Below are 24,978 nucleotides of genomic sequence, written 5' to 3'. Positions count from 1 at the left end.
CAGTTGGTAGGATGTTCAGCTAGCATGCATCAAGCCCCACATTTGATCTGCAGTATCCCCATAAACAGAGTATGGTGGCACATGCATGCAGGCCCAGCACTCAGCTACATGGTGAGTTTGAGGCCAGTCTGGACTGCACAGGACTTTTCCTCACAAAACCATAACCAACTAAAAGCAAAAAGAAAGCAACGATCTAAGCCTATTTCTAATCTGCATGAAACAGGGACAAGAGGAACATCTAGGTCATGTCTAGGAAAAAAGATAAGCAAAAACCAAAAGATGAGAACTGAATTCTGGCCCAAGTTCTGTTATTAGCCCACTAAATGTGTCTCATGTTGAAGGTTCCTCATATACTTAAAGAATGATAGAAAAAGAAAAAAGAAAAAGGTTTTGAGCTCTAACATTCAACAACTAATTATCCAGTTAGTATAAATAAGGTAGCATCTATATTCCAAGTTGCATCAAATACTAAATTGCCTATGATGTTGTATGTATAATCCACTTTAAAATATTTTATAGACAATGCTGGGATTGCAGACATGTGCCACCACCTAGTGTATGAGTTGCTGGGATTAAATGCAGGACTTTATATATGCTAAGCAAGCACCTTACCAAATGTGCTACATCCCTAGATATTTTAGTTTCAAGACAGGGTCTAGTTCTACAGGCCAGGATGCCCCAGAACTCACTATGTACTTCAGACCGGCTGAACTCAAAGGACAATCCTTCTGCCTCAGCCTTCCAAGTGTGGGATTTCTGGTATGAGTCACTGTGTTAGGCCCTATGTGAATTTTTGAAATTCTGAGTTTTGCTAGACCCGATTGCAGAAGTCTTTAATCTTAGTACTCAGGATGTAGAAGCAGGAGGATCTTTGTGCATTTGAGGTCAGCTGGTCTACCTAGTGAATTCCAGGTCTGCCAGAGCTACATAGTGAGATCCTGTCTCAAAAATCAACTAAGCAAAAATAAATACAATTTTAATCTTGGTTCTGTCACATATTATGTAATCATGGCCAAGTTTACTTCTCTGTACCTCAGTATAATATTAAATAAATATTTGGTCTTTGCCCTTGGTTCCTAGCATAATGTTCCTAAAATCCTTAGAATATTCTGATGGTGTTGTATGTTACTCAGGATCCCATTAACTATACTAGAATTAATGTTACTGATAACTCATGGTGGACCCTTACATATTTCTAAGTAAAGATTGGCTCTATCAGGAAAAAAAGCATGCTTTGAAGCTAATAATCAGTGCTCTTATGATGGTGGGGTGTGGACCACAAATTGAGCTCAGTTGCAAGGCCAAGGGTTTAATTGACCCCATCATGCTCCATATGAAAACCCAGTCAGTTAAGTACTTGTTATGTAAGCCTGAGATGCCGGCAGTTCTTAGAACCCATGAGTATGTGTTTGTAATCCCAGTGCTGTGGCAACCATCCTGGCCAGCTTGGACTAGCTCCTCACCAGTGAAAGACTGTCTCAAAAAACCAAGATGAATGGCTCAGGAATGACACCTGAGATGTCCCCCTGGCCTTCACACGCGTGTACACACGTGTTATGGTTTTGGTCCATGTCCCTTTAAGAGACAAGCCACGCCCATTCCCTCCCCATCCGCTGAGGCGGGCTCTGAATGTCAAAGTGAAGAAATTCAATGAAGCGCGGGTAACTATGACTCTCTTAAGGTAGCCAAATGCCTCGTCATCTAATTAGTGATGCGCATGAATGGATGAACAAGATTCCCACTGTCCCTACCTACTATCCAGCCTGCCTCAGAGGATGGGGAGGGAATGGGCGTGGCTTGTCTCTTAAAGGGACATGGACCAAAACCATAACATTATGTACATTTCCAACTGCACAGAAAGAGAGGGTGTGTGTGTGTGTGTGTGTGTGTGTGTGAGACAGCATCCTTGACACAATGACTTGCAGTTTGGTGCTGATGAAAAAAATGGCTGTACTAAGAGGGTGGTGACCCTTAGAGAGGGCATAGAATCTCCGAACCAATCCAAGCCCATACCTTGTCTTAAGAATCTCTTCTATTTAGTTGTTTATCATTTGTACCTTTTATTTAATAATCAGATTATTAAGTATATACATTCCTGAGTTCAGTCATTCTAGCAAACCATCAATCCAGCTTGAAAGGGGTAAGTAATGGTAACCTGAGTTTTCAGTTTGCCAAGAAGAAATGAATACAACTAAGAACCTCACTTGTGGCTGGCCTCTGAAGTAGGGTCAATCTTGTGTATACACTAACCCCGAGTAATTAGTGTCAGAATTGAATTCACATGGAGGATATTCCATTGGCATCAGTAATTATTGTTGGAAAATGCTCAGTTTTCTCGTCCATAAAATGAGGACAATAATAAGACTCTCTTCAGAGGGTTGTTGTAAGGATTAATTAGTTAAGTACAGGAAAGGCTCTTAGCATATATAGCTCTCTTAATCTGTGTCAATTGTGATTCTCTTCTAGCAATTTTTTTTTCAGAAGCCCTAGAAAAGAAAACTATCTTTCCCAAGAACTGCCCTCTGCTGGAAAGTAAAGAGGAAAGAAAGGCAGACCTGGGCACTGCAAAGGTGGTAGGGACCGGTTGACAAGAATATCCTAGTCACTGGAAGGCAAAAAAAAAAAAAAAAGCTCATTTTTGCAGCATGACTTTTTGGAGGCAATGAGCCCAGACAGAGCTGATGACTACAGTTGTTCATTTCCAAGCATGAAGAAAAATGCAGCTGCAGAAATGCAGCAGGTAAACAGCAACGTCAGGAAAACTCTGGGTAACGACACTGACTGAACTCACTGGCAGAAGCAAAGTACTAGGAGAGCCTTTTCCTGCCGGAAGCTGTGATAGGTGAGGGTCATTACTTCAGAAGGGCCATCCAACAGAGCACTCTGCAGCCACCTTATTTGCATATTGTCTCCCCACCCTTCCTAGAATGCTAGCTCACTGACGTGTCATTAGCACCTAATAACTTCATTGTTATCTCCTGAAAATATCTGATCAAGAATTTACTTTGTGCGGCCGTGATGTGAACAGCTCTCCTTCACCATGCCCTCCCCACCATGAAAGACCTCAGAAACCACGAGCCATCTTTTCCTCCAATGGGGGGGAAAAACCCAAAACAGAAACAACCCATGTCTCTCTTGGGGAAGGTGGTACAAGGTTCTTCTAAAAGAAAACTAGCAAGGAAACCTTGGCTGTGCAAGGTGGTGACTCTAGGGGCAACCCCCTCCCACTTTTACCTTTAAGAAACAGGAGCTGGAGAGGGGGGCAGGAAGCTCAGAGGTAGTAAACATGCTTAGTTTTGTGAGCCCTCTTTACAACAAATAACCAAATAGACAAATAAATCACGTTGGAAACTGTGATGTATTATTCAGACAAAGCATCATGGACTTGATTTATAGGACTCCCTCTGCCAGTTAATGAGAATGATGAGTTATAAGTACTGACCAATTAATTATGTGAACTGTGATAAGCACTTTATGTTCAATTATTTATAGCGTTAACCCCATTTTAGAAGAAACTGGAGCTCCGATAGGTTAGGTAATTCGCCACAAAGAAAATAAATGGTAGCACTGAAATAAAAAAAACAAAACAAAACAACAACAACAACAAAAAACAACTGGCCTGCCGGACTCTGAACTTGGTGGTCTTGGCCACTCACTTTGCTAAGGTGTCTGATGTCAGGAAGGTTGGCTCTATCTCTTTTCCTCCCTAAATGACTCACCCTTCCCCCCACTCCCGCCTCTTTTTATGGTGCTAAGGATCAAATTTAGCACCTTGAGCGTGCTAGGCAAACACCCCATCACTGTGCCACATCCTCCGGCCCTGTGTCTTTTGCATAGTAAAAAAAGGGTTGGGCTCACTTTGGTGGCACGTACTGTAATCCCAGAACTTGGGAAATAGAAGCAAGAAGATCGGGGAGGAGTTCAAGGCTCTCCTGGAGTTCAAGGCTCTCCTCAGCTAACAGTGAGTTCAAGCCCAGCCAGGGGAAATGAAAATCTGTTGTCAATGGCTTTGCCCTGAGCTGTCTCAAATAACTAAACTAAGATGAAATCAGATAAAATAAGGGCTAAACCAAATGACCTCCACAGCCCCGCGTATGACATTTCGTTCCCCTGAGTCGTTTTGCTCTTGGCTAATACATGGAAACTGTCTGGATAAGGGTGTGTGTGTGGAGGGTGTGTGTGTAATAATAATTCAGTCCCTTCATTGTCTTAGTTAGATATTTTTTTCTTTTTTAATTTAGAGGAGGAAAATATCCAAATAGCCAACCCCCTTAGCTGCACCTGGGACCGCTGCACCCAAATGCCGCTCTGGTTCTACCACAGCTTGAACCACGTCTCTCTTAACCCTCCTAGACAGGGGCGAGACCTGCGCGGAAGGCGCTCCCTCAGGCACCTCCATCACCCCGAGATCAGAGGATAGCGAGGGCAAGCAGGTGCTCCAGGCCAGTCTGATCCAGTCCAGAACCAGTTGCTGCAGTCTGGAGCGGGAGACGCGCTGCTCGCCTGTCCATCCTTCCCTCCCGCGGCCGGGCTGGGCTCCCACCCCTCCGTCCAGTCCCAGCACCTCTGCGCGCTGGTTCCCCATCAGCATATCGGGGTCCGAAAATCACCAGGCGACAGCTATCAAGTATCTGCAAAGTATCTGTTACGCTCTTCGCGCGGGTTCGGGAAACGGCAGGCAACAGGGCTGGAAAGCCGGCCACCCACAGCGGGAAGGGACCGGGCTGTGGGCCGCGTCACCTCAGCCGCCGCTTCCCGCCCGGGGACGTCTCCGGGTTCCTCACCTCCGACTCCCGCCGCTGGCTGCGGAACGCTTCCCGGCCCTTGGGCGCACCCAGTTTCCCTTTGCCGCCGTTGCCGTTGTTGCCATTGTTGCCGCTGTCATTAGCGGGTGAGCCGGCGGGCCCGGGCGCCGCGGGGTCGTCCATGCTGGGCCGACTCCCTCCAGCCGCTCGCCTCCCGAAAGCGGCTCCGCGGTCTCTGCCCCGGGCGACCCAGCCACAGCGCGCGCCCGGACTCAGGCCCCGCCCCCTCCGCTTCTATTGGCTGTGACTACTCCCTGCGGCCCCGCCCCGTGTTGCGATTGGCTGATCAGCCAGGTCGAGGTTGGGGCTCTTTCAAGGAATATTTTCCCCTCACACCCCAGGCTTTTTTACAGCACTTTGCAGGAGGTTGGCTCCTGGCTCCGCCTCTCGAATTCTAGATCCTGAGCTCGGGCGGCTTAGCTCCGCGCTGCCTGCTCCTTTCAGCCCTGTTGGGTTCCACATAGCGGCCTTTCCCGGCGAGCCGTAGTCTCCGCCCAGGTTCCACTGCAGTCTGCGGTTCCACAGACCGGGACCCCCCCCCCCCCATCCTGGCTGCTGCACGACTCTCATATCCCGCTTTGTCACAGAGAAGGGCTTGGCCCTTTGGAATAGCCTGAGCCACCACACCACTAACTTATCCTCTCTGGAAGCCGGCAGAATGGGAGTTGCGGGGAGGGATGTCACGGAAATCCTTGCCGCCCTTAAGGTGCTGCTCCCTGTCATCCCCAGCTATGCGAGCATCTTTCTCGTGGTGCGAATAAGTAGCAAGCACCTACCCTCACCCACTGCTCATTCCTTCCCCTCTCCAGAGCAATCTCTGGGCGGGCGAGAAGGCTCAGTGGGTAAAGACACTTGGTTCTAATCTAAGCCTAAAATCTTGAGTTTGGTCCCCGAGTCCCCACATTGTGGAAGAAGAAAAGGGACTGCTGAAAGTTGTCCTCTGACCTCCACAAGTACTCCGCGGTGTTCCCCCCCCCCCATTCCCACACATACAAACAATAAATATTTAAATTAAGAAAGATAAAAAAAAACCTGCACCCTAATTGCTCAAGGTAATGGAGAGTTGAAGACTGAGAGTACTGCCCTCTCCTGAATTAGATAGGCAGATCTGGTTTGACAAAGGCTAAAGCGAAGGGGAAGGAACAAATCGCCGTCATAACCTATTGCTTTGGGAAGACCATGGGCGGTGAAGGGATCATTGAGTTGGGGGCCCTGCCAAGCACCGCATTAGATGTTTTGTTTGTTTTGTCCCCCCACCCCCGGCAAGTACCACACCTTTTTCCTGACAGCCTATTTTCACGAATCCGTTTTTTACTGACGAGGAAACTTGTAAGTACAGAGAACGCCATGGGGTTCCCAAAGTATTATATTGCGTCTTGTCTTAGTGTTGTAAGTGTGCTGCTCTGTGGAAGAAACCTCTTGGTTTAATAATCTTGGCATTTCAGTTGCTGCGATAAAACACCAGAAGCAACTTGGGTAGGGGAGGATTTATTCCGTCTGACAGCTTACAGTCCATTACTGAGGGGAGCCAGAACAGGAGCGGAAAGGAAAACCATGGAGGAATGCTGCTTACTGACCTCTTCCTCACAGCTTGCTCAGCCTGCCTTTTTATACAGCTTCGGACCACTTGCTCAGTGGAGTCCGTGCCCACAGAGAGCGAGCCCCGCCCACAGTGAGCGAGCCCCGCCCACAGCAACCACCAATAAAGAAACTGCCCCATAAGCTTGCCCGCAGGTCAATCTGCTGGGGGCTTTTTCTCAGTTGAGGTTCTATCTTCCAGTTCACACAAAGCTAGCCAGCACAGCTACTGCTCTTGAAGATCCCACTTATGACCCTTTCTCCTCTAGAAAGACTTTTTTTTTGACCCTCCTTACTTCATTCAAGCTTGTTGCTGTCAAAACGATTTTGCTGAGATCTCAAACTGTGGTATTTTTATTCTCCTCGAACAATGCAATTATCCATCTTTCCTATATCTTAGGGACAATCTTATTCTTTTTAGACCTGTCCTCATATTGGAGCCCAGGATAGACTATGGAGTCTAGTTTGGCCTCTAGCTCCGGGCATCCTGCTTTCACTCTCTTGAGTACTGGAATTACAGACATGAGACAACATGCACATCTTAACCCATTTGTTTTTAAAGATATATTATTTATGTATATGAGTGTTTTGCCTATTATGTATATCTGTGCGCCACATGCCTTCCTGGAGCCCACAGAGGCAAGCGGAGGGAGTTGGATCTCCTGGGACTGGAGTTGGGAGCTGCCATCTTGACCATGGGAACTGAACTCAGGTCCTCTGCAAGAGCAGCCTGTGCTCTTAACCCAGTGAGCCTTCTCAGAACCCTCAACTCTCTTTCTACCTTACCTTTCTGTTAGTTGGCAGAGTGGCAGGAGGAGCACTGATAGAGACTTCGTTCCTTGGAAATTTCTGGATACCTTTCCTGGTCCCCAACATCTCACTAGCACCCCCAGTCTTCTATTCCCACTCCCACTCCACTGTGGGTGTAGCTTCTTTGGAGGGTCAACCTCATTGTGGTTTTTTTTTTTTTTTTTTTTTTGGAGTCAGGCGGGTTTCAAATGTGGTTTAACTGAGGATGACCTTGAACTCCTGACCTTCCTGTTCAGAGTGCTGGGGTTACAGATGTGCACCATACCTAGTTCTTCACTGGCTTTGGCATGCCATGTTTCTGTGTTTAATACGGGGGTTCACAATCTATGTGCTGTTGACATTTTGTACAGAAAAATCATTTATTATTGGGGAGTGGCCCCTACATTTTAAGCTGTTCAGCAGAACTTTTGGCTGCCCCTGAATTATGCCAGTAGTACTTTTCCCTTAGTTATAACAACCAAAAATGTCTTTAAACATTGCAATATGTCCCCTGGGGAGCAAAATCTCCTTTTGCAATACCTTGACTTTGCAAATAAACTCATGTGAATTTCCAAGAAAATCTTTGGCTCCAAGGCACAAACTATTTGATTTTGAATTTTTTTAGGGCATAATTTGTTAAATTCTGAAAATGTACAATTTACATTAAGATTCACTACCCACACTTCGCTTATCCCTGCTTTAGTGTAACAGACTTGCCACAGCGTAGCCCATTGGGTTTCTTACTAAAAAAGAGTTCATATCTTCCTCTCATGTACCTCTCCTCTTAAGCAGCCAGAGTTCCAGAACTGACAGTCAGAACTGATTCTCCGATGAGCCTAGTCGATCAGTAAAATCTTCACAGACACTAGTTCCAAGGCTTATTCCTTTTTCTGCTGACCCCCAAGGCAAAGGGCAAAGACTGATCCGTTGGGAATGGGGCTGAGGCAGTCTCCTCTGGCTCCTGTCTAAAGGCAACTGCTGAGCTTAGAGCTCCATCTGGTTTTGCTTTCAGAAATGGGTGAAAAATTTGAAGATTGCAAAGAATCAGGTGATCTCTGCCCAGTGAACTGGAAATCAGCAAAGATCACACATCTATCTGCTCAACATAAGCCCAGATAGATGTTCAGAACTCGTCGTGAAGTGTCTGCTGAAAAACTGGGTGAAGTCACAGGAAATTTGAATCAACTGAAAACTTTAGGCCATTCAGCTTATTTGTTAACAAATGAGTGACAGCTCTGAACACCAGCCACAGAAGCACCCGGAAGTATACCGGAGAGATAATTTGTCAGGCTGGCCTATGTGCCTTTCCATTTCCTGAGATGTTGTCAGTATCTTAACATCTGTGATTCCAGGGCTAGAGACGGCTAGTGGCTAAGAGCACGCACTCACTGCTCTCCCAGAGAGCCTGAGTTCAGTTTCCAGCACCCACACCAGGCAGCTCACAACCACCTGTGTGACTTCCACAGGTACCAGCACTTACACTCACTTACCCACACACAGATACAGAAATAAAATAAAATCTTAAAAACAACAGCACCTCCTCCCCCTCCACACACTATACTACCAAGTTCCCTTGTCCCGAAGCTTTACTTCCAAACTCAGGCTTTGAGTTTGATGCTACAAACACAAATAATTAGAGATAAAACAAACTCCTTTCTCCATTTAAGTACTCTAATTCATAAAAGTAAAATACTTCATTAAATAGACAGTACCTAGCACTAAGACAGCTTAAATATAAGATGCAGGAAGTCTTTAATTCCCTTGTTTCTGGCGGCTACTTGGTAGACAGGACAATAAAGAGTCCACGTGGAACACAATGCAACAGAGGCTATAGGACCCTAGTCTGGGACCTAGAAGGGAGGTTAGGAAACAATGTGTGCACCAATATCTCTAAGCAGTAATTTTCTTCTCTTTTGTATATTACCCGCAAGTGTCTGTACACCGTGTGCATGCAGTGCCAGCAGAGGGTGTTGGATCAACAGGAACTGGAGTTACAGATGCCTGTGAGCCAATATATGGGTGCTGGGAATTGAACCTGAATCCTCTGAAAGAACAGCCAATGCTGTTAACCACAGAGTCTTTTTTCCTCCAGTCCTACTTTAAGCAGCATTTTTAATACAATGGGCTAATAAAACTTTAACATAAAGCATTACACAGTTTACAACCAAGTACACTATAAGAAAATTGCCCTACTAATAATGGCTGAGAAAGAATAGGCAACTGTTCATATTCTAGTTACTGATTTTAGAGATACCTGAACCCCCCCCCCACACACACACACACACTTTGGATGGATACTGTCCAATTCTGGGCGTTTAGATCTTTTGAAGGGCAGCACAGTGGCACTGGTGACTTAGGTCCATGCTTTAGTTTAGGGTTTTTTAAATGAATATTTATTTATTTATTTATTTATTTATTTATTTATTTATTATGTATACATCATTCTGCCCCCATGTATGCCCACATGTCAGAAGAGGGCGCCAGATCTCATTATGGATGGTTGTGAGCAGCCATGTGGTTGCTGGGAATTGAACTCAGGACTTCTGGAAGAGCAGCCAGTGCTCTTAACCACTGAGTCATCTTTCCAGCCACCTAGTTTTTTTTTTTTAAACATCTTAATTAACCTCACAGTCCTCATCTCACGGTGGGGGTTCTGAGGTGTGTGTCAAGGTGGGCTGGTGGGGGAGGGACAGGCACTGGCGAGCAGGGTCTCAGGGTAATGTCATGCAAGCATGCCTGCTGGTTATGGCACCAGCTTTTCACGTCTTTGTCCTATGGCCGGTGACCTTGTTCACCTGGTGCCCACATACCTCTCACCGCTGAATTCCTAGTTCACAGAAGCAAGTGTTAAGTCTCAGGACACAGATCAGTTTTAAGAATATTTTATTTATTTTTTGAGATTACATAGTCATTATTGCTGATCTAATACAATCACTTAGACATAAAATTTCCAAGAGCTTCTCAGAACTGGTGATCCTTGGAGGCCTCGCTCCTTTCAGTGAGATGACAGGAAGAACTAGATGATTATTCATATAGATATGTATTTATATATATATATATGTATATATAGTTTAGACTTGTCAATATATAATTTGCTGGTGTTACCTATTTTCTTTCCATAATTTTCCTTTATTAAAAAAGCTTAATGCAACAATGCACTCTGATTTTTTTAAACCATGACGAAGTTAATTCTGAGGAAACCATAGGAGCAGCAATTTCGGATCTGTTCAGAGAAAAGCCAAGCAGCAGAAAAGCTTTGCAGGAGTGTGTGGCCACAGGGAGCCGTGCTCTCATGGAAGGGACATGGGGAGGGAGGGGGAAGAGGCAGAGGGACAGGACTAGAGGCATTCTGTTTAATAAGAAAAAGGAAAGAACATTTCCATCGGAGAAAACAAGAAGACCTTGAAGGAGCACACATTTCCTTGTGGATGAATTCCGTATTCCCACCCAGGGCCACGTACCTAGAGCTAATCAGCCTTCTCTTCCTGGCCTCCTGGTAGCTAGGATGCATCTAAGAGGAGGAGTTGGAATAAGAAGAGATTTGCTCTGATTCTTAGGTTAGAGAGAACAGTTATTTGGTTTTAACAGGACAGAACCTAGATAGGAGTCCTGAGCTACCTTCTCTCTTTCTTCCACATTCCCCACAAGCCCCCTGTACCAGGGATTCAACCCAGGTCTGGGCACAGGCTGCTCAAGTGTTCTACCACTGACTTATATCCCTACTTCTGGTTGCTTTCTTCATGGTTGATGACACAGTGGTCTGTCTACCTTACCATGGCAGACACAGTGCACCTAACTTAGAAACCCATGCGGCTGGCTCCCTTTCTATTTGTAATGGATCTCTTCACTATGGTTTGACAGAGTGTACTCTGTAAGTACCAGCCACTGGAAGCTCTGTAGAGAGCAAGGCTTTGCTGAAAATCAGCAGGTTATGATTTGGGGCCCGTGAATATGAAAAATTAAGTCCAGATCCCTGCCTAATGGAATCTGCCCTGGACGTAAGACGAGGCACAGATATCTGAATCTTTTGCTGAAGAGATCTAACTTAAGAGTCAGCCAGGCCTGGTAGCACATGCCTCAGGAGGCCAAGGCATGACTGCCATGAGTTTGAGGCCAGGCAGGGTTACAGAGTGAGGCTATTTCAAAACAATAACGAACCCCAACAACAACAACAACAACAACAACACAAAGGTGGTAGTGGGAGAGTGATACAATAGCTAATACAAAAATCAGGATGAGGCAAACAGAATTGAGTATCTTTGTGGAATCTTCAGCCTCTATGGTCTTCCTTATAAAAAATAATATAGCTACAGATTATGCCCTGGGCTGAGCCTGTAGACCATCTAATAAGGCAGACAGCTACCCGCCCCAGTTCTGTTTCCCTATCTTCAACAATAAGGACACTTCCAGACCAGCTTCCAGGGCATACACAAGACCAAGGGATGGTGGAGATGGTGGAGGCAGGGAGAAGATCTAGATAAAGGCTTTAGTGATTCTGTGTGTCTTCTGTTTGGATGGCCTTGGTCTGGAGACTTTGAAACAGAACAATATAGGAAATACATGGGAAACAAACAGGAGACTTTAAAATACGATGCACGAGAGGATCTCATTTAATCCAGGATTCCTAGGGTTACTCCAGGTTTTAATTTTTGAAAACAATTGATCCCAATGGAACCTTGAAACCAGTCAGTACATCTCCAAAGGAAATTTAAAGCTTGGGTGAAATGAGAAACTTGACACTGTTTACATTACTAGCTATTTTATAATACTTAAGAAACTCTCTGAAATAGAATCCTTAAACAGAAGAGGCCAGATCATAAAGATACAGCAGCAGCAAAGAAAGAGGAGATATCAGATTGCAGATCTCATTTTCAACAATGGCAACAGCCAAAGGGATGAATGTCTGTCTGATAAGGATCAAGTTGGCTCCCGCCCCCTTCCCTAGTATCCAGTGCCTGAGCCTAGAGCCTTGTACATGCCAGACGAGTGCTTTACCTCTGAGCTATACATACCCCAGCCCTCAAACTAGCTTCCATCATCTGGATACAGACGACAGTCACCTGTCTTCTGCTTCAGGCTGTAAAGTCTTTCCTGGAAAACAGACTTGCTTCTTTAGGATGCCAAGTTGGATCCCATTCCAAAGTCTCAAGATTCCAAATCTCTAGCAAACATCTTTGTCAACTCAGTCCAGAAGTGGTTTCAGACAGCAGCAGGAGTTTCAGGAAGTGCTATCCAGAGGAAGCCTCCTTTTCTGAGACAGTGCCAGTCTAGATGGGGCTTCCCAGGAAACAATCCAGTTAAATGGCAAGGAAACAAAACTCTGGGTCCCAGTGGAGCTGATTCCCTACTTTTTGAGCAGCGTTTGGTGGGGTTAGAAAACAAAACAAACGCCTGGCCATCAGCAGAGGTATTAGGACCATGGAGGCACACTACTCTTGGAACCAGGAAGCATTAAAATGGACATAATATTCAGGGACAGAAAAGAGTTCTGGTTAAGAAAAGAGATCCCGGTAGGCACAGACACAGGCACAGCTAAGCTCTTGGTGTAGCTTAAGACCTTAGCACTCCTACCTCACTAGCCTTTTTATAAAAGAAGGCAGTGATAGCAACTATCAAGACTGAGAATTCAGGCCCTGTTAATTCAGCGGCTTCCAAAAGGCCTCACCTGGGAAAGGACCAAAGTTTTGAGAAAGGCAGCTGCTGAAAATTTATTCCAGAAAATCCTAAGTAACAAGGAGTCTGGCATCCCTGAACTATCTCCTGAGCCTGGAAAGAAGAATGGCCATCACTGAGAATTCCACCAATGGGCAATGATGCAAATGATGCACTAGGAATGGGTACCCATTCTTCCCTTTCTCGGCCTGTCCCCTGCGGCTCTCGGGCCCCAGGAGTAGTAACCACACTCTGGGCCAAGGCTACAGGCACAGGATTCTAGATTTTAATAAATAAATAACCTAACATATAGGATGAGCACGGCGGGGAGCTCTGATTGGAGAAGCAGCTTGCTGGGTTCTTCCTTGGATAATAGTGGAGAAAAGGCTTGGTTCTATTCCTTAAATCGTCTCCTGGCTTGCGTTACAGGAACTTAATACCTGGAGGGAAAAGAAAGATGAGACAGATGCTGTCTGCTGGTTGGTCTGGAACACAAGGAGCCTGCCAAAAGGGGTAACAGGGAGACAACGGCTTTTCTAGCATATATAATGAGAACATTATAACTGTGGCTCTATTTCATACCAGTGAAGAAGGCCATGGGCCAGCGAGAAGGCTCAGTAGATAGAAACACTTGCCACCAAGTCTCACGATCTCCCCAGGACCCACATGGTAGAAGGAGAACTTACTCCCATGGGTTACCTGATTTCCACACGTGCAACATGTGCGCTTGCACCTACCTACACACATACACACTCACACACACATACACACTCACACACACATACACACTCACACACACATACACACTCACACACACACACTCACAAATAAATAAAAATGAATTTTAAAAGGCTAGTAGTATGTGTGTGTGTGTGTGGGAGATAATGGCAATGTTTAAGGAAGATCTCAGAGTATTTTGAGGTAGGAGACCTGGAGGAAATGTGTTATTTTTCTGAGTTCACAGAAACAAGCGTATGTGGTAGGAGGTGCAAGGATCAGCTGTACGGCAGGAAGTTCTTCCTGCCCAGCCTTCTCTGATTTCTGGGAAGCCCAAGGCACCTGTAGTAATTAGGCTTGAAGGGCCCATTCTTGTTGAGTCCCAGGTACTTGGCCTGCTCATCCGTCAGCTCCGTCAGGTGGGCATCGAAGGTGGGCAGGTGCAGGCTGGCCACATACTCATCTGAAAGGACACATGAGTCATGGGTAAGCACCTTGCCTCCTATCTGCCCGTCCTCAAGCGAGGCCTTAAAAAGTGGGAAGACACGTTCTAGTTCTTGGACATGATTGACAAATGCTTGACTTTTGCTCTTAGGTCCTCAAACCTAAGGAGTGGCTGCCTTTAGCTTCAAGTTCAGTGACTTTAAAAACCAAATATTTCTTCCAGTAACTTTCTACCCTGAAGCTTTTTCCTCAGAAAAGAAATGATAGAAATAATGATAGCATGGGCCTTAAGAATGGGAAGCTCCATGGTTAGTACTGCTTTGACGTCTATACTATGCTATGAAAATACTAGAAATACTATACTTTACCTCTACATTCTAGAAAAATTAACATCCACAGGAACTGGGAAAAATATCTTTAAAAAATGCCTAGAACTATGTAATTTTACATCTTCTGAATAGCTACCTTTTCAACTTCATTATACATCCAAAGAGAATATAAATGCTCTTCCAAACTATGATAGGTTTAGTTTGGTTTGTTTTTGTTTAGTTTTTCGAGACAGGGTTTCTCTTCTTTAGCTGTCCTGAAACTCACTCTGTAGACCATCCTGGTCTCAGACTCATAGAGATCCTCCTGCCTCTGTCTCCCAGGGGCTGAGACTAAAGGTATGGACCACTACATCAGACCCATCTAAACTGTCTTAAACAGTTACTGAAGCAAAGCTAAAAGATGACTTATTCCTTGAGTTTGTATCACCTAGGTGCTTGGGACAGGATAGTTAAACATTTAAGACAGTTTTATGTTTCTGTTGTGCCAACTGCCCACACAATTGGCGCTCTCTCTCTCTCTCTCTCTCTCCTTTTTTTTTTCTTTCATGAGACAGGGTTTCTCTGTCTATCCTGTACTGCTCTTTGTAGACCAGGCTGGACTCGAATTCACAGAGATCCACTTGCCCCTGCCTCCTAAATCTTGAGTACTGGGATTAAAGATGTGCACCACCTCCACCTGGCCATAATTAACTCTTTTTTTTAAGATTCTTTAGTTTTATTTTAATTTTTATTATGTATACAATATCTGCGTGTATGCCTGAAGGCCAGAAGAGGGCACCAGACCTCATTACAGATGGTTGTGACCTACCACATGATTGCTGGGAATTGAACTCAGGACCTTTGGAAGAGCAGGCAATGCTCTTAACCACTGAGCCATCTCTCCAGCCCCCATAATTAACTCTTAACAGGAACCCGTGTCCCTTAAAAAAGGGGGCTTTTACCATTTTAGAATTGGAATAAGCCAGATATCAAAAGGCCGAGATAGTCTCTTTTGGAAGGACTATTTTCTCCTCCTTAGAGATTTCTGCATACATGATACTTTAAAAGAGAAAAATCTTTAAAATTCAATTGGTAGGCCAGGCATGGTGGCACATGTTGTAATCCCAGACAGGAAACAAGTGTGAGTTGAATGCCAGTCTTGACTACATCGTGAGACCCTTCCTCGAAATATACAATGTGATGCAATGCAATAAGGCATAATAAAATAATTCTCAAGCAGGTATTCAAAATAACAGCAAGATGCAAGAACCTCCCTAGAAAAACCTATGTAGAAAATTACACAAATCACCTTGAAATGGAGTCTTATTTTATGAAATAAAGATAAGATGCTCTCTTTTTCCCCCAACATGTGTCTGTCCAAGCTTCCTTCAGATCCTGACAGTGAACTACTTTGGTAAGAAAGGGAAAGGGAGAGCAGCTCACCCATCTTCTTGGGCAGCAGGTACACATCTTGCTTATAGCGACCCTCAGGAGCATTGTAAAGCTCTATCAAGGCGAGAGCCTGGAAAAGCAGAGACATGAATGCTGATGCACCTTCCAAAGCTGTGACACCCGGCCCACTACTGTTCCACTGCAGCGCTCACCTGAGTGGTAGCAGTGATTGAGAGTACAAATGTAGGCACTGTGGAGCAGCTTAGGTTCAGCAGACGGCCCTAGTGATCAAAAGGCAAGGCAAACGGGCATTAGGACAGTTGATTGCCTTTGAGGAGTGAAGGAAGAACAACTGCCAATTTCCAGTTCTCTCCTAACTGAGATTGCTAGACATAGCAGACATGCAACAAAAAGGAATTAATTGATATCCTTTTAATTCTTTTTGTTTTGAGACAGGTCTCTCTGCATAGCTCTGGTGGTCCTAAAACTTGCTATGTTGACCAGGCTAGCCTCAAATACACAGAGATCCACCTGTCTCTGCTTCCCAAGTTCTGGGATTAAAGCATGAGCCACTATATTTTTAAATGTTTTAAAACTTTTATCTAGCTAGGCGGTGGTGGTGCACGCCTTTAATCCCAATACTCAGGAGGCAGAGGCAGGCGGATCTCTGTGAGTTTGAGGCCAGCCTGGTCTACAAGAGCTAGTTCCAGACAGGCTCCAAAATTACAGCGAAACCTTGTCTTGAACCGCCCCCCCCCAAAAAAAAAGAAAAAAAATGTTTATCTAAAATTTAGTTTTTAATTGATACATCAAAGCAAAAATTATACATACTTATAGGTTCTATGTAATGTTTCAATGCAAGAGTACACATCTATTTCCTCAAACATTTATCATTTCTTTAAATTCTCTCTTCCAGCATTTTAAAATGTCTAGCACATAACTGTTACATCTAGTTACAGTATACAGGTGATAGTATGCCAGAACTATTTACACCCCTAGCTACCTGAAACTCAACACCCACTGATCAACCTCTCCCCATCCCACCACCTCGTAGTTCCAAGCCTCTGGTAACCACTGTTTTTGTTTTTTGAGACAGGGACTTACTGTGTAATCACAGGTTGGCCTGTAAGTCTTAATTCTCCTGCCTCAGCCTCCTGAATGTTGGGATAACGTAAGTGTGCTGCTATGCCTGGCTTACAAGAATTATTCCTGTCACAACTTCTATGAGAACAGGACACAAACCCAACTAGACCAAACTGGACACAAGGCTCATAAATCCACTGAACAGAATTATTCTGATTTACTTAGAATCCTCTTGTTGATTTATACTTATTTGCTATTATAAATAACGCTATATTTAGCATTTTTTTTCCTTTTGGAGACAAAACTCCAAAACTTGGCCTAAAACTTATTATGTATCCAAGGCTGATCTTGAAATCCTAACTCTCGTGCCTCCATCTTTTTTTTATTATTCTTTTCATTTCTTTACATACCAACCAGTTTCCCCTCCCTCTTCTGTTCCCGTTCCCTCCCCCTACTGCCTCCATCTCTTAAGTGCTAAGACTACAGGCATGCACCAACACTTTCTGGCCCCATAACCAATGTTTTTAGATGACACGTGAGTGGGAGTATGCGTTACTTGTCTTTCTGTGTCTGGCTGGTTTCACTTCACATTACCTCACATTAACAAATGACAAGAGTTTATTTTTACGGTAGAGGAGAATGCATTTGTGTATGGGCCACATTTCCTCTAGTCAGCCCCACTTGGCTGACATAACAGCCTGCACTGAAGAAGGGCACATAGGTGCCTGACACACCAACTTGGTTTTCTCTAGATATGTAACAGTAGGATTGCTGGAACACATAGTAGTTCTGTTGTTAAGTTTTTGAGAAACTCATACTGTTTTTCATAATTGGTTGTTTTTTATCTCTTTGATAATAGTGATTCTTATTGAAATGAGGTCATACCTCTTTGTGGCTTTAATTTTCATTTTCCTGGTGATTAGTGATGTTGTATATTATTCCTCCTTTGTCTGTTGGTCATTTGTATATCTTCTTTGAAAATAACTGGTATCCAAATGAAAGCACTAAAAATTTGATAAACTATTTCTGGGACTATATAAGAAGGGATAAAGGCAGTCATATACCACTGAGGGTTGTGTAAATTTCCCATTCTCTATAGCAAAATATCCTTCCATGGGCTGGCATTCCTTAGATTGTCTTAGAAAAGGAGACAGTTAAGGTAAGCGGAAATCTCCAGTCTGGGAAGGAGACAACTATGGACTTATGAAGCTGTGATGATTTTTTGTGCTTCTCAGTTTATGTCTGTGACCCAAAGGTGGACAGCCTTGAATTCTGAGTGGAAAATAAAGCCAGTAAAGAACTAACACTGCCCGTGCTGTCCTTTCTTGCTTTATTTCCTAGGAAGCTTGACTACTGTTTTTGCTGAGCTATATAGCCCAAAGCACCTTTAGTGCCTGTTTTTATCACCAAAATTGCTAAGAGGGACTGCCCAGGGCAGTTTAGAAATGCTGCCAGACAGGGGGTGACGTCAAGGCTATTAATAAACACTTAACAACCTGTTCTTCTCCTGGCCATACACACGCCTTCCCAGACATGCCCTAAAGTATTTAAAGGATGTTAACTAAGTGAGGGCAGAAGGTCAAAGAGTAAAGACATACAATGCTGGTCTGTGTGCCCTGCATAAGAGATGAAATTGTTTACTTTTTCACACTCGGTTTATCTAATGTAAGAAAGAAAACCAAAGAACCGAAACCCTTTATTGTTCAGGGCCTTCCCTAAAAGAGAAAGCTTCATGGAAACAAGAAGTACTCCCCGTACCCAGGAACACCGGGCTATGAGGGCATACCCTTCATATAGGAAAAGCGGCCAGAAAATAACATAAAGGCTACAAGGGATGAAAGTTGAGACTGAGTGTTAGGGCCAGTGAGAATGCTCAGCAGGTAAAGGTACCTGCTGCCTGCCAACCTGACACCAGAGTTTGGTCCCTGAGACCCCACATGGTGGAGAGAACTGACTTCTGAAAGTTGTCCTCTGACTCCAGAAGAGAAAGCATGCACATGACCAACTCCCCACTCCCAAAATGACTGGGAATATTGCTCAGTGGTGGAGCTCTTGCTTAGCATGTGTACATGTGTGAGCCTTGAATTCAATTCCTAGCACAGGGGGAAAATAGGAATATGTGTGAGCCAGACCAAGCAGAATGTGGAACTATCCATCCAGCAACCAATTAAGAGGATAAACTGGGTACCTACTACACAGCTGGCTCAGTTCATCAGTGCAGAAGACACTAAAATAAAGATGTTATCAGCAAAGACATGACTTTCCCAAAGCTTACCAAAGACAGTCTGAACATGTACTTTGCTTACTGATCAAACCACCCCACAAATGACATTATCTCTCTGTGAGCATCACTCAAAGTGGCACTGATTCTTTCTGCTAATTCCTTCCACCGTAATAGTCATTATCTGACTCAGCCTAGAGAGTGACATGGAGAGACAGGATAATTGGAGAAAAGTAAGGAACCAAAATAGTCTCTTAATTGCCGAATGCAAAGACCTTTCACAATTGAAAGTAAAATCCATTGGTAAAGCAGCTAAACTTGTGCTCAAGAGACAGAGCTGAAAGGATCAGGGAACATGAAGAGGAGGAGACGGGAACTGCAGTCTGGATGGCTCTTTGTCAGCTTCAAGCTTACCTCTGCCAGCAGTACTATCCTCTTGCCATCAGGCCATATCACATGGTCAACTTGAGATCTTACTCTCTCCCAGGTCAGTTCTGGTGTCCGCAGGCTTGCCTGGAACACATACAGTAAGAACATCATTAGCTGAGGCAAGTCCCTGACGCCAGAGACAGAAAGATGGTGAAGGGAGCCATTTCAAATAGCAAGTCGAAAGAAGCAACCAACATGCCAGATGGAGAATACCTGTCCTGGGGTGGTTAGGACTGTTCCATGTCAGGGAATTTAATCTTAGGCCCAGCCAGGGAGGGATCACTCAGGATGTCATTCCACAACATATACTGTACGCCCACTCTCTGCTGAGCACAGTAAAAGGTGCTACGGGAAATACAAAAGAAACCAAAGGCATGGTTTCTGCCTTCAGAAAGCTCATATTTTAGTTGGGGACACAAAACAATACATACGTGAGAAGAAAACACAAAGCAACATGCAAACAAGTGCAGATTAATATGGTGCAAACCGAACACATAAGTGCTGAAGAGACGGAAAAGGACAAGATCAGAGCCAAGTGGGGTTAGCTGGAGAGGCCGATGTCCTAAACATAGCATGCTGGGGGTCAAGATTCTGCCTCATGTCCCCACGTTCCCAGTTGCACCTTCTCAGAAGGCTGGCTTATCCTAGAGTGACAGAAGCTCTGTGTCCTAAGAGCGAATGTGAGGTGGCTTTTAGAGGATCGCTAGTGGTGGAGTAAAGTGCCAAAGGCTCACCCTCTCTCCACTTCTGTACATTGTACATTCAGAGAACAAGAGAAAAGACGTAAGTTTATTATCAGCAGCAATCAAAGGACAGTCACAGGGTGTGCAGACTTAGGACAACTACTTCCTTCTTCAGTAAGCAATGGCTGAAACAGAAAGGAAGTCCATATTCCAAAACTACCCCATCAATTCATCTGGTAAAAATGAAAAGTTCTGCCAAAATACTAGTCCTCGGACAAAGAGAAACACTTTTAGTTACATAGTAATTCTAGCCACCGTAGAAAAGGACAAACACTGAGAGAAGAATGTGAGCAATTTTTGCATAGAGATGATTATCTTCTCTCTCTCTCTCTCTCTCTCTCTCTCTCTCTCTCTCTCTCTCTCTCTCTCTCTCTCTCTCCCTCTCTCTCTCTCCTTGTAACAGTTCTGGTTGTCCTGAAACTCGCTTTGTAGACCAGGCTGGCCTCAAACTCACTGAGATTCACCTGCCTCTGCCTCCCAAGTGCTAGGATTAAAGGCGTGCGCCACCGCCCAGCTATATTTTCATTTTTAAATCTCCAAATTCTCTCTAGACATACAATAGGGTGCTCAATTAATGCTTGGAAAATCATGGTCCCTCTCGCTAAGGAAATGGCAATCTAATGGTGCAAAAAAACAAAGAATTATATTTTAGTGCATTCAGAATCACACTTATTCATGGTCAGGATCATCATTTTTTGAAAATGTAAAGTTTGAGTTATAAGTTTCATAAAATAATCCAATCATTCTGAAGAGCAATTTGGCAATAACTACCAAATGTTATAAATACTTAATTTTTATCCATTAATTTAATTTTTAGACTCCTAAAACGAATACTTATTCAGGTCAAGAATTTAGGTGCCTAAGAAAGTTTAGTCTAAGATAGGTATAATGGTGAATGTCCTTAATCCCAGCACTTGGCAGGGGAAGGCAGGAGAATCAAGAGTTCAAGGCCATCCTGGGCTATAATAAAACTGCCTCAATAAACAAAAGCAAAAACAAAGAAAGAATGATCGTTCTAGCATTATTTATAATAGCAAAGAAACATAAAAAAACAAGAATATGACTAAGTAAATCAGCTCCAATTGGTTCATGTAACACATAAAAAAAGAAAACAAAAAAAAGAAAAGTAAGAAGAAAAAGAAGCTGAAATAGTAGTAATAATAATATTGGGGGAGAGGGGAGGTGAGGGAACAGGGAGGAGTGGTGGGAGGGAGGCTGTGGCTGGGATATATCGTATGAGAGAATAATGAGAACAACAACAATAATAGAGGTTTTTTATATTTATTTATTTATTATGTATACAACATTCCTTCCATATATGCTTGCATGCCAGAAGAGGACACCAGATCTCATTATAGATGGCTGTGAGCCACCATGTGGTTGCTGGGAATCGAACTCAGGACCTCTGGAAGAGCAGTCAGTGCTCTCAACCTCTGAGCCATCTCTCTAGCCCCCATAATAGAGGATTGATATGTAGCTTAGTGGACTATTTTTGCCTAGCATGTATAAAACATTGGATTTGAACCCTAGTACCACAGCTTAAAAATGTATAAGTAAATGATATGAATGAACTAAAAAATAACTGAAGCAAGTTAAGGATATATAAAATATAAATCCTTTAGCCTTTGAAAACACCACATAGAGGGTATAACCACTGATGGCCAAGGCATACAGCTCCTTGATAACATAAGTATTTTACAATGAGATGAAATGTTAAGTAGTTCAGAACTTTATTGTTTCATATCATCCATCTTCCAGAGGAAAAGCAATCTTGGTGACTGGGAGCAAAGAGCTGACAACATGATACTGAGAATCTACCGACTTAGGAATCTACGCCTTGGGAAGAATGGTGGAATCAAGGAAAGGGCAACTGTTTATGAACATAAGAAAATGGTCAATGGTGAGAAGGAGCAGCATATTAAAGCACAGAAATGGCTAAGATAAAGGCAGAGTGCCTTGATGGTCAATTTAAAGGAGGTTTAAAGAGGCATTTGGTTAACTTATCTCTACCACTTTCCAGGGAGGGTCAATGTCCTCACTACGAAGATGCCCTTTTGGTCATACACTCCCTGAGAGAGGCTTCCTACCATATGGTCGGCACAAGAATAGCTCTTAAGTTCAACCAGCTAGGTTTGGGATAGGAGATCAGTGGTAAAACACATGCTGTTGGGTTCAAACTCTGGTATCGCCACTCCAAAAGGGGGCGGAAGGCCCAAAGTGGCTTTGCTGTGGATCTGTACTCACTTATCACTCCAGCAGGAAAAGGGTTGCTTGTACAGATACCACCTCAGATGCTGGCACATGCCCTTGTAAGTGTGGCATGTCTGCACTCACTGAACTTACATAATTTTGAGCAATGCATAGCATCCCCCCACCTCCGCCCCCGCCGCAGAATCAACAGCAGGCCTAGGTAAAACAATTGTTTGGTGGGAAAAGGTTTTGAAAGCATGTGTATGCCGTGGCTTCTCACTCGAACTGTGAAGTGATAATCGCTCAGGCCTTCAGGCGAGAAAACGTGTGAAAGGCAGAGCTGGTCAGTAAGTAGCCTATCGCAGGCTCTCTGGGATTCATGGAATTCATATTTTTCAGGAAAACAAGTACAGCTTTCTAAATGGCTAACATTTTTTCATGAGCTATTTTTTTCCTAAAATATACAGCAAGCAATATCTCAAAGTTAGGCAAAACCAAAAATTCCTACCCAAAGAGGGAAAAAAAAACCTAAGTAAATTTTGGGCGAGCTAATTAGAGGATCTTACTACATGTACACCCAGGCCACAAGAGCCTTGGGCTCTCTGTGTAGTTCAAGCAGGCCTCAACCTCATCCTACCTCCACCCACAAGCAGTAGGAATTACTTGATCACAAAGCCATCAGGTAGATATCTGAGTCTCCTGCAGAGTCAGAACCTGCCTCGAAAGCATTCTGATAACAAAATCTAGCTGGATAAATATTACATTGTAACATTAACTTGATTTATGGAGAATTTCTTCTCTAAATTTTGGTTACAAAAGATCAATTATCTATCTGGATGAATATTTACCAAACAATTCTACATAGTAACACTAAGTTGATTTATAGAGACTCCCCTTTCTTTTCTCACTCTGCATTTAATTGATTTAATAAATCCCACTGATTATAACATAAAGTCTCATCACCTCTACTGCTTACGCACTAAACCCGTCACCACCTTCACCATCTCAAAGAGCCTCTTGCTGTTCCTACCCCTACTCAAGCTCTAGAAGGGTTTTCTTTTTTTTTTTGGTTTTTGAGGCAGGGTTTCTCTGCAGCTTTTTTAGAGCCTGGCCTGGAACTAGCTCTTGTAGACCAGGCTGGCCTCGAACTCACAGAGATCTGCCTGCCTCTGCCTCCCGAGTGCTGGGATTAAAGGTGTACGCCACCACCGCCCGGCCAGGGTTTTCTTTATACAAAAGCCAGGCTGATATTTAAAAAAATATACATCAGATACATTCTGATATTCATTCGTTTAAAATTGTCCAGAAGCCTCTTTTCTATTTAGAGAACAATCTAGTTATTAGAACCCATAAAGCCCCATCTCACTTGAACGGCCTCCTCTATCCTTACCTCCTTTCTTGTACATTTTGTTACTGTCACCAAGCTTTATCTTTAAAAAAAATTATACTTGCTAGGCGGTGGTGGCGCATGCCTTTAATCCCAGCATCCAGGAGGCAGAGGCAGGTATATCTCTATGAGTTCAAAACCAGCCTGGTCTACATAGTGAGTCCCAGAACAAGACAGGCTCCAAAGCTACAGAGAAACCCTATCTTGAAAAACAAAACCAAACCAACAAACAAAAACATAAGTATTTATTGATCTACTTATTTATCTTTGTGTTTATGTTGGCACCTGCATGGTGTGTGTGTGTGTGTGTGTGTGTGTGTGTGTGTGTGTGTGTGTGTAGGTCTGAGGATTGTGTACAAGGACTGGCTGACTGGCTCCAGCGATTCAAGTCAGGTCTTCAGGCTTGGTTACGGCACCGATCTACACCTGCTTCAGCCCCACCACAGCTTCTTGGGCTCCTCATTTGCCATTCTGTTTTGTTTTGTCTTCCTTCTTTGCAATGGTGAGACTCAACCTAGGCCCTGCGCATTCATTCCAGACGAGTGTTCTACCACTGAGCTACATCCTGCTTGATCATTCTCTGTGAATATATAGTACTCAGCTTGCTATTTCTTTCATTCAGCTTGTCCCCAAGTATTATATCCACAAAATATCTTTTTGATCATTTCAATTAAAAGGTTGTTCTCAATGTCCTTATCTTGCTTTTTTCATTCAATACAACACAGACAATAACTGCTGACTTATTTATTATCCATCACCCACAAAAGACTATAAACTCCACAGAGGCAAAATGTTATTCAATGCTTTTTCTTCAATCATTTAGAAGTTGGTACAGAGCAGGCCATGTATTCAGTATATACTTGCTAAATAAGAAATGAACATGCTGGTACTAATTGTTGGCTGAGTTGCTGTTTTCTTTGAGACAGGATCCTATTACAATCTCACAGCAACCATGAGTTTTTTGTACTTTAAACTTTGTTTTACATGTTCTGTGACCCCACCATCTAACACTAATAATTCAACTTTCAAAATCCCTCTGAGCAGCATCTTTTCTGGATCATTTAACTTAGTATTTACCTTATGCCATGAAGGATTCAAAGAAAAGAGAGAGATAGCCCTTGGATCCTGATGTGGCAAATATGGAGGTCTACCTAGCAGTAATGGCAGAACCAAGCTTAGTTTCCACATGTTATCTAGAGCGACCCCTTTTAAAGAAAAAGTCATCATATTAAGACTGAGC

The 24,978-nt window shown here is 43.6% G+C and overlaps 2 protein-coding genes across 8 annotated transcripts in view; both read right to left on the bottom strand.

Annotated features, from left to right (window-relative positions):
* Strip2 (striatin interacting protein 2) overlaps positions 1–4,928 on the bottom strand; it is a 44,744-nt gene extending 39,816 nt beyond the window's left edge. For both annotated transcript variants that reach the window (XM_038319544.1, XM_038319545.1), the window contains exon 1: positions 4,785–4,928. In XM_038319544.1, the coding sequence (XP_038175472.1) occupies positions 4,785–4,928 (144 nt within the window). The remainder of the gene's footprint in view (positions 1–4,784) is intronic.
* Positions 4,929–10,038: 5,110 nt separating this feature from the next.
* The window catches only part of Ahcyl2 (adenosylhomocysteinase like 2), a 154,952-nt gene continuing 140,012 nt past the window's right edge, over positions 10,039–24,978 (bottom strand). For all 6 annotated transcript variants that reach the window (XM_038318695.2, XM_038318692.2, XM_038318694.2 and 3 more), the window contains 5 exons: positions 19,404–19,502; positions 15,898–15,966; positions 15,737–15,815; positions 13,884–14,004; positions 10,039–13,264 (listed from right to left, as the gene is read on the bottom strand). In XM_038318695.2, coding sequence (XP_038174623.1) covers positions 13,258–13,264; positions 13,884–14,004; positions 15,737–15,815; positions 15,898–15,966; positions 19,404–19,502 — 375 coding nt within the window. In that variant the 3' untranslated portion in view covers positions 10,039–13,257. The remainder of the gene's footprint in view (positions 13,265–13,883; positions 14,005–15,736; positions 15,816–15,897; positions 15,967–19,403; positions 19,503–24,978) is intronic.

Source organism: Arvicola amphibius, chromosome 2 (genome assembly GCF_903992535.2).
Source record: "Arvicola amphibius chromosome 2, mArvAmp1.2, whole genome shotgun sequence".
NCBI classification, from domain to species: domain Eukaryota; kingdom Metazoa; phylum Chordata; class Mammalia; order Rodentia; family Cricetidae; genus Arvicola; species Arvicola amphibius.
This window is presented reverse-complemented; position numbering and strand designations above follow the sequence as displayed.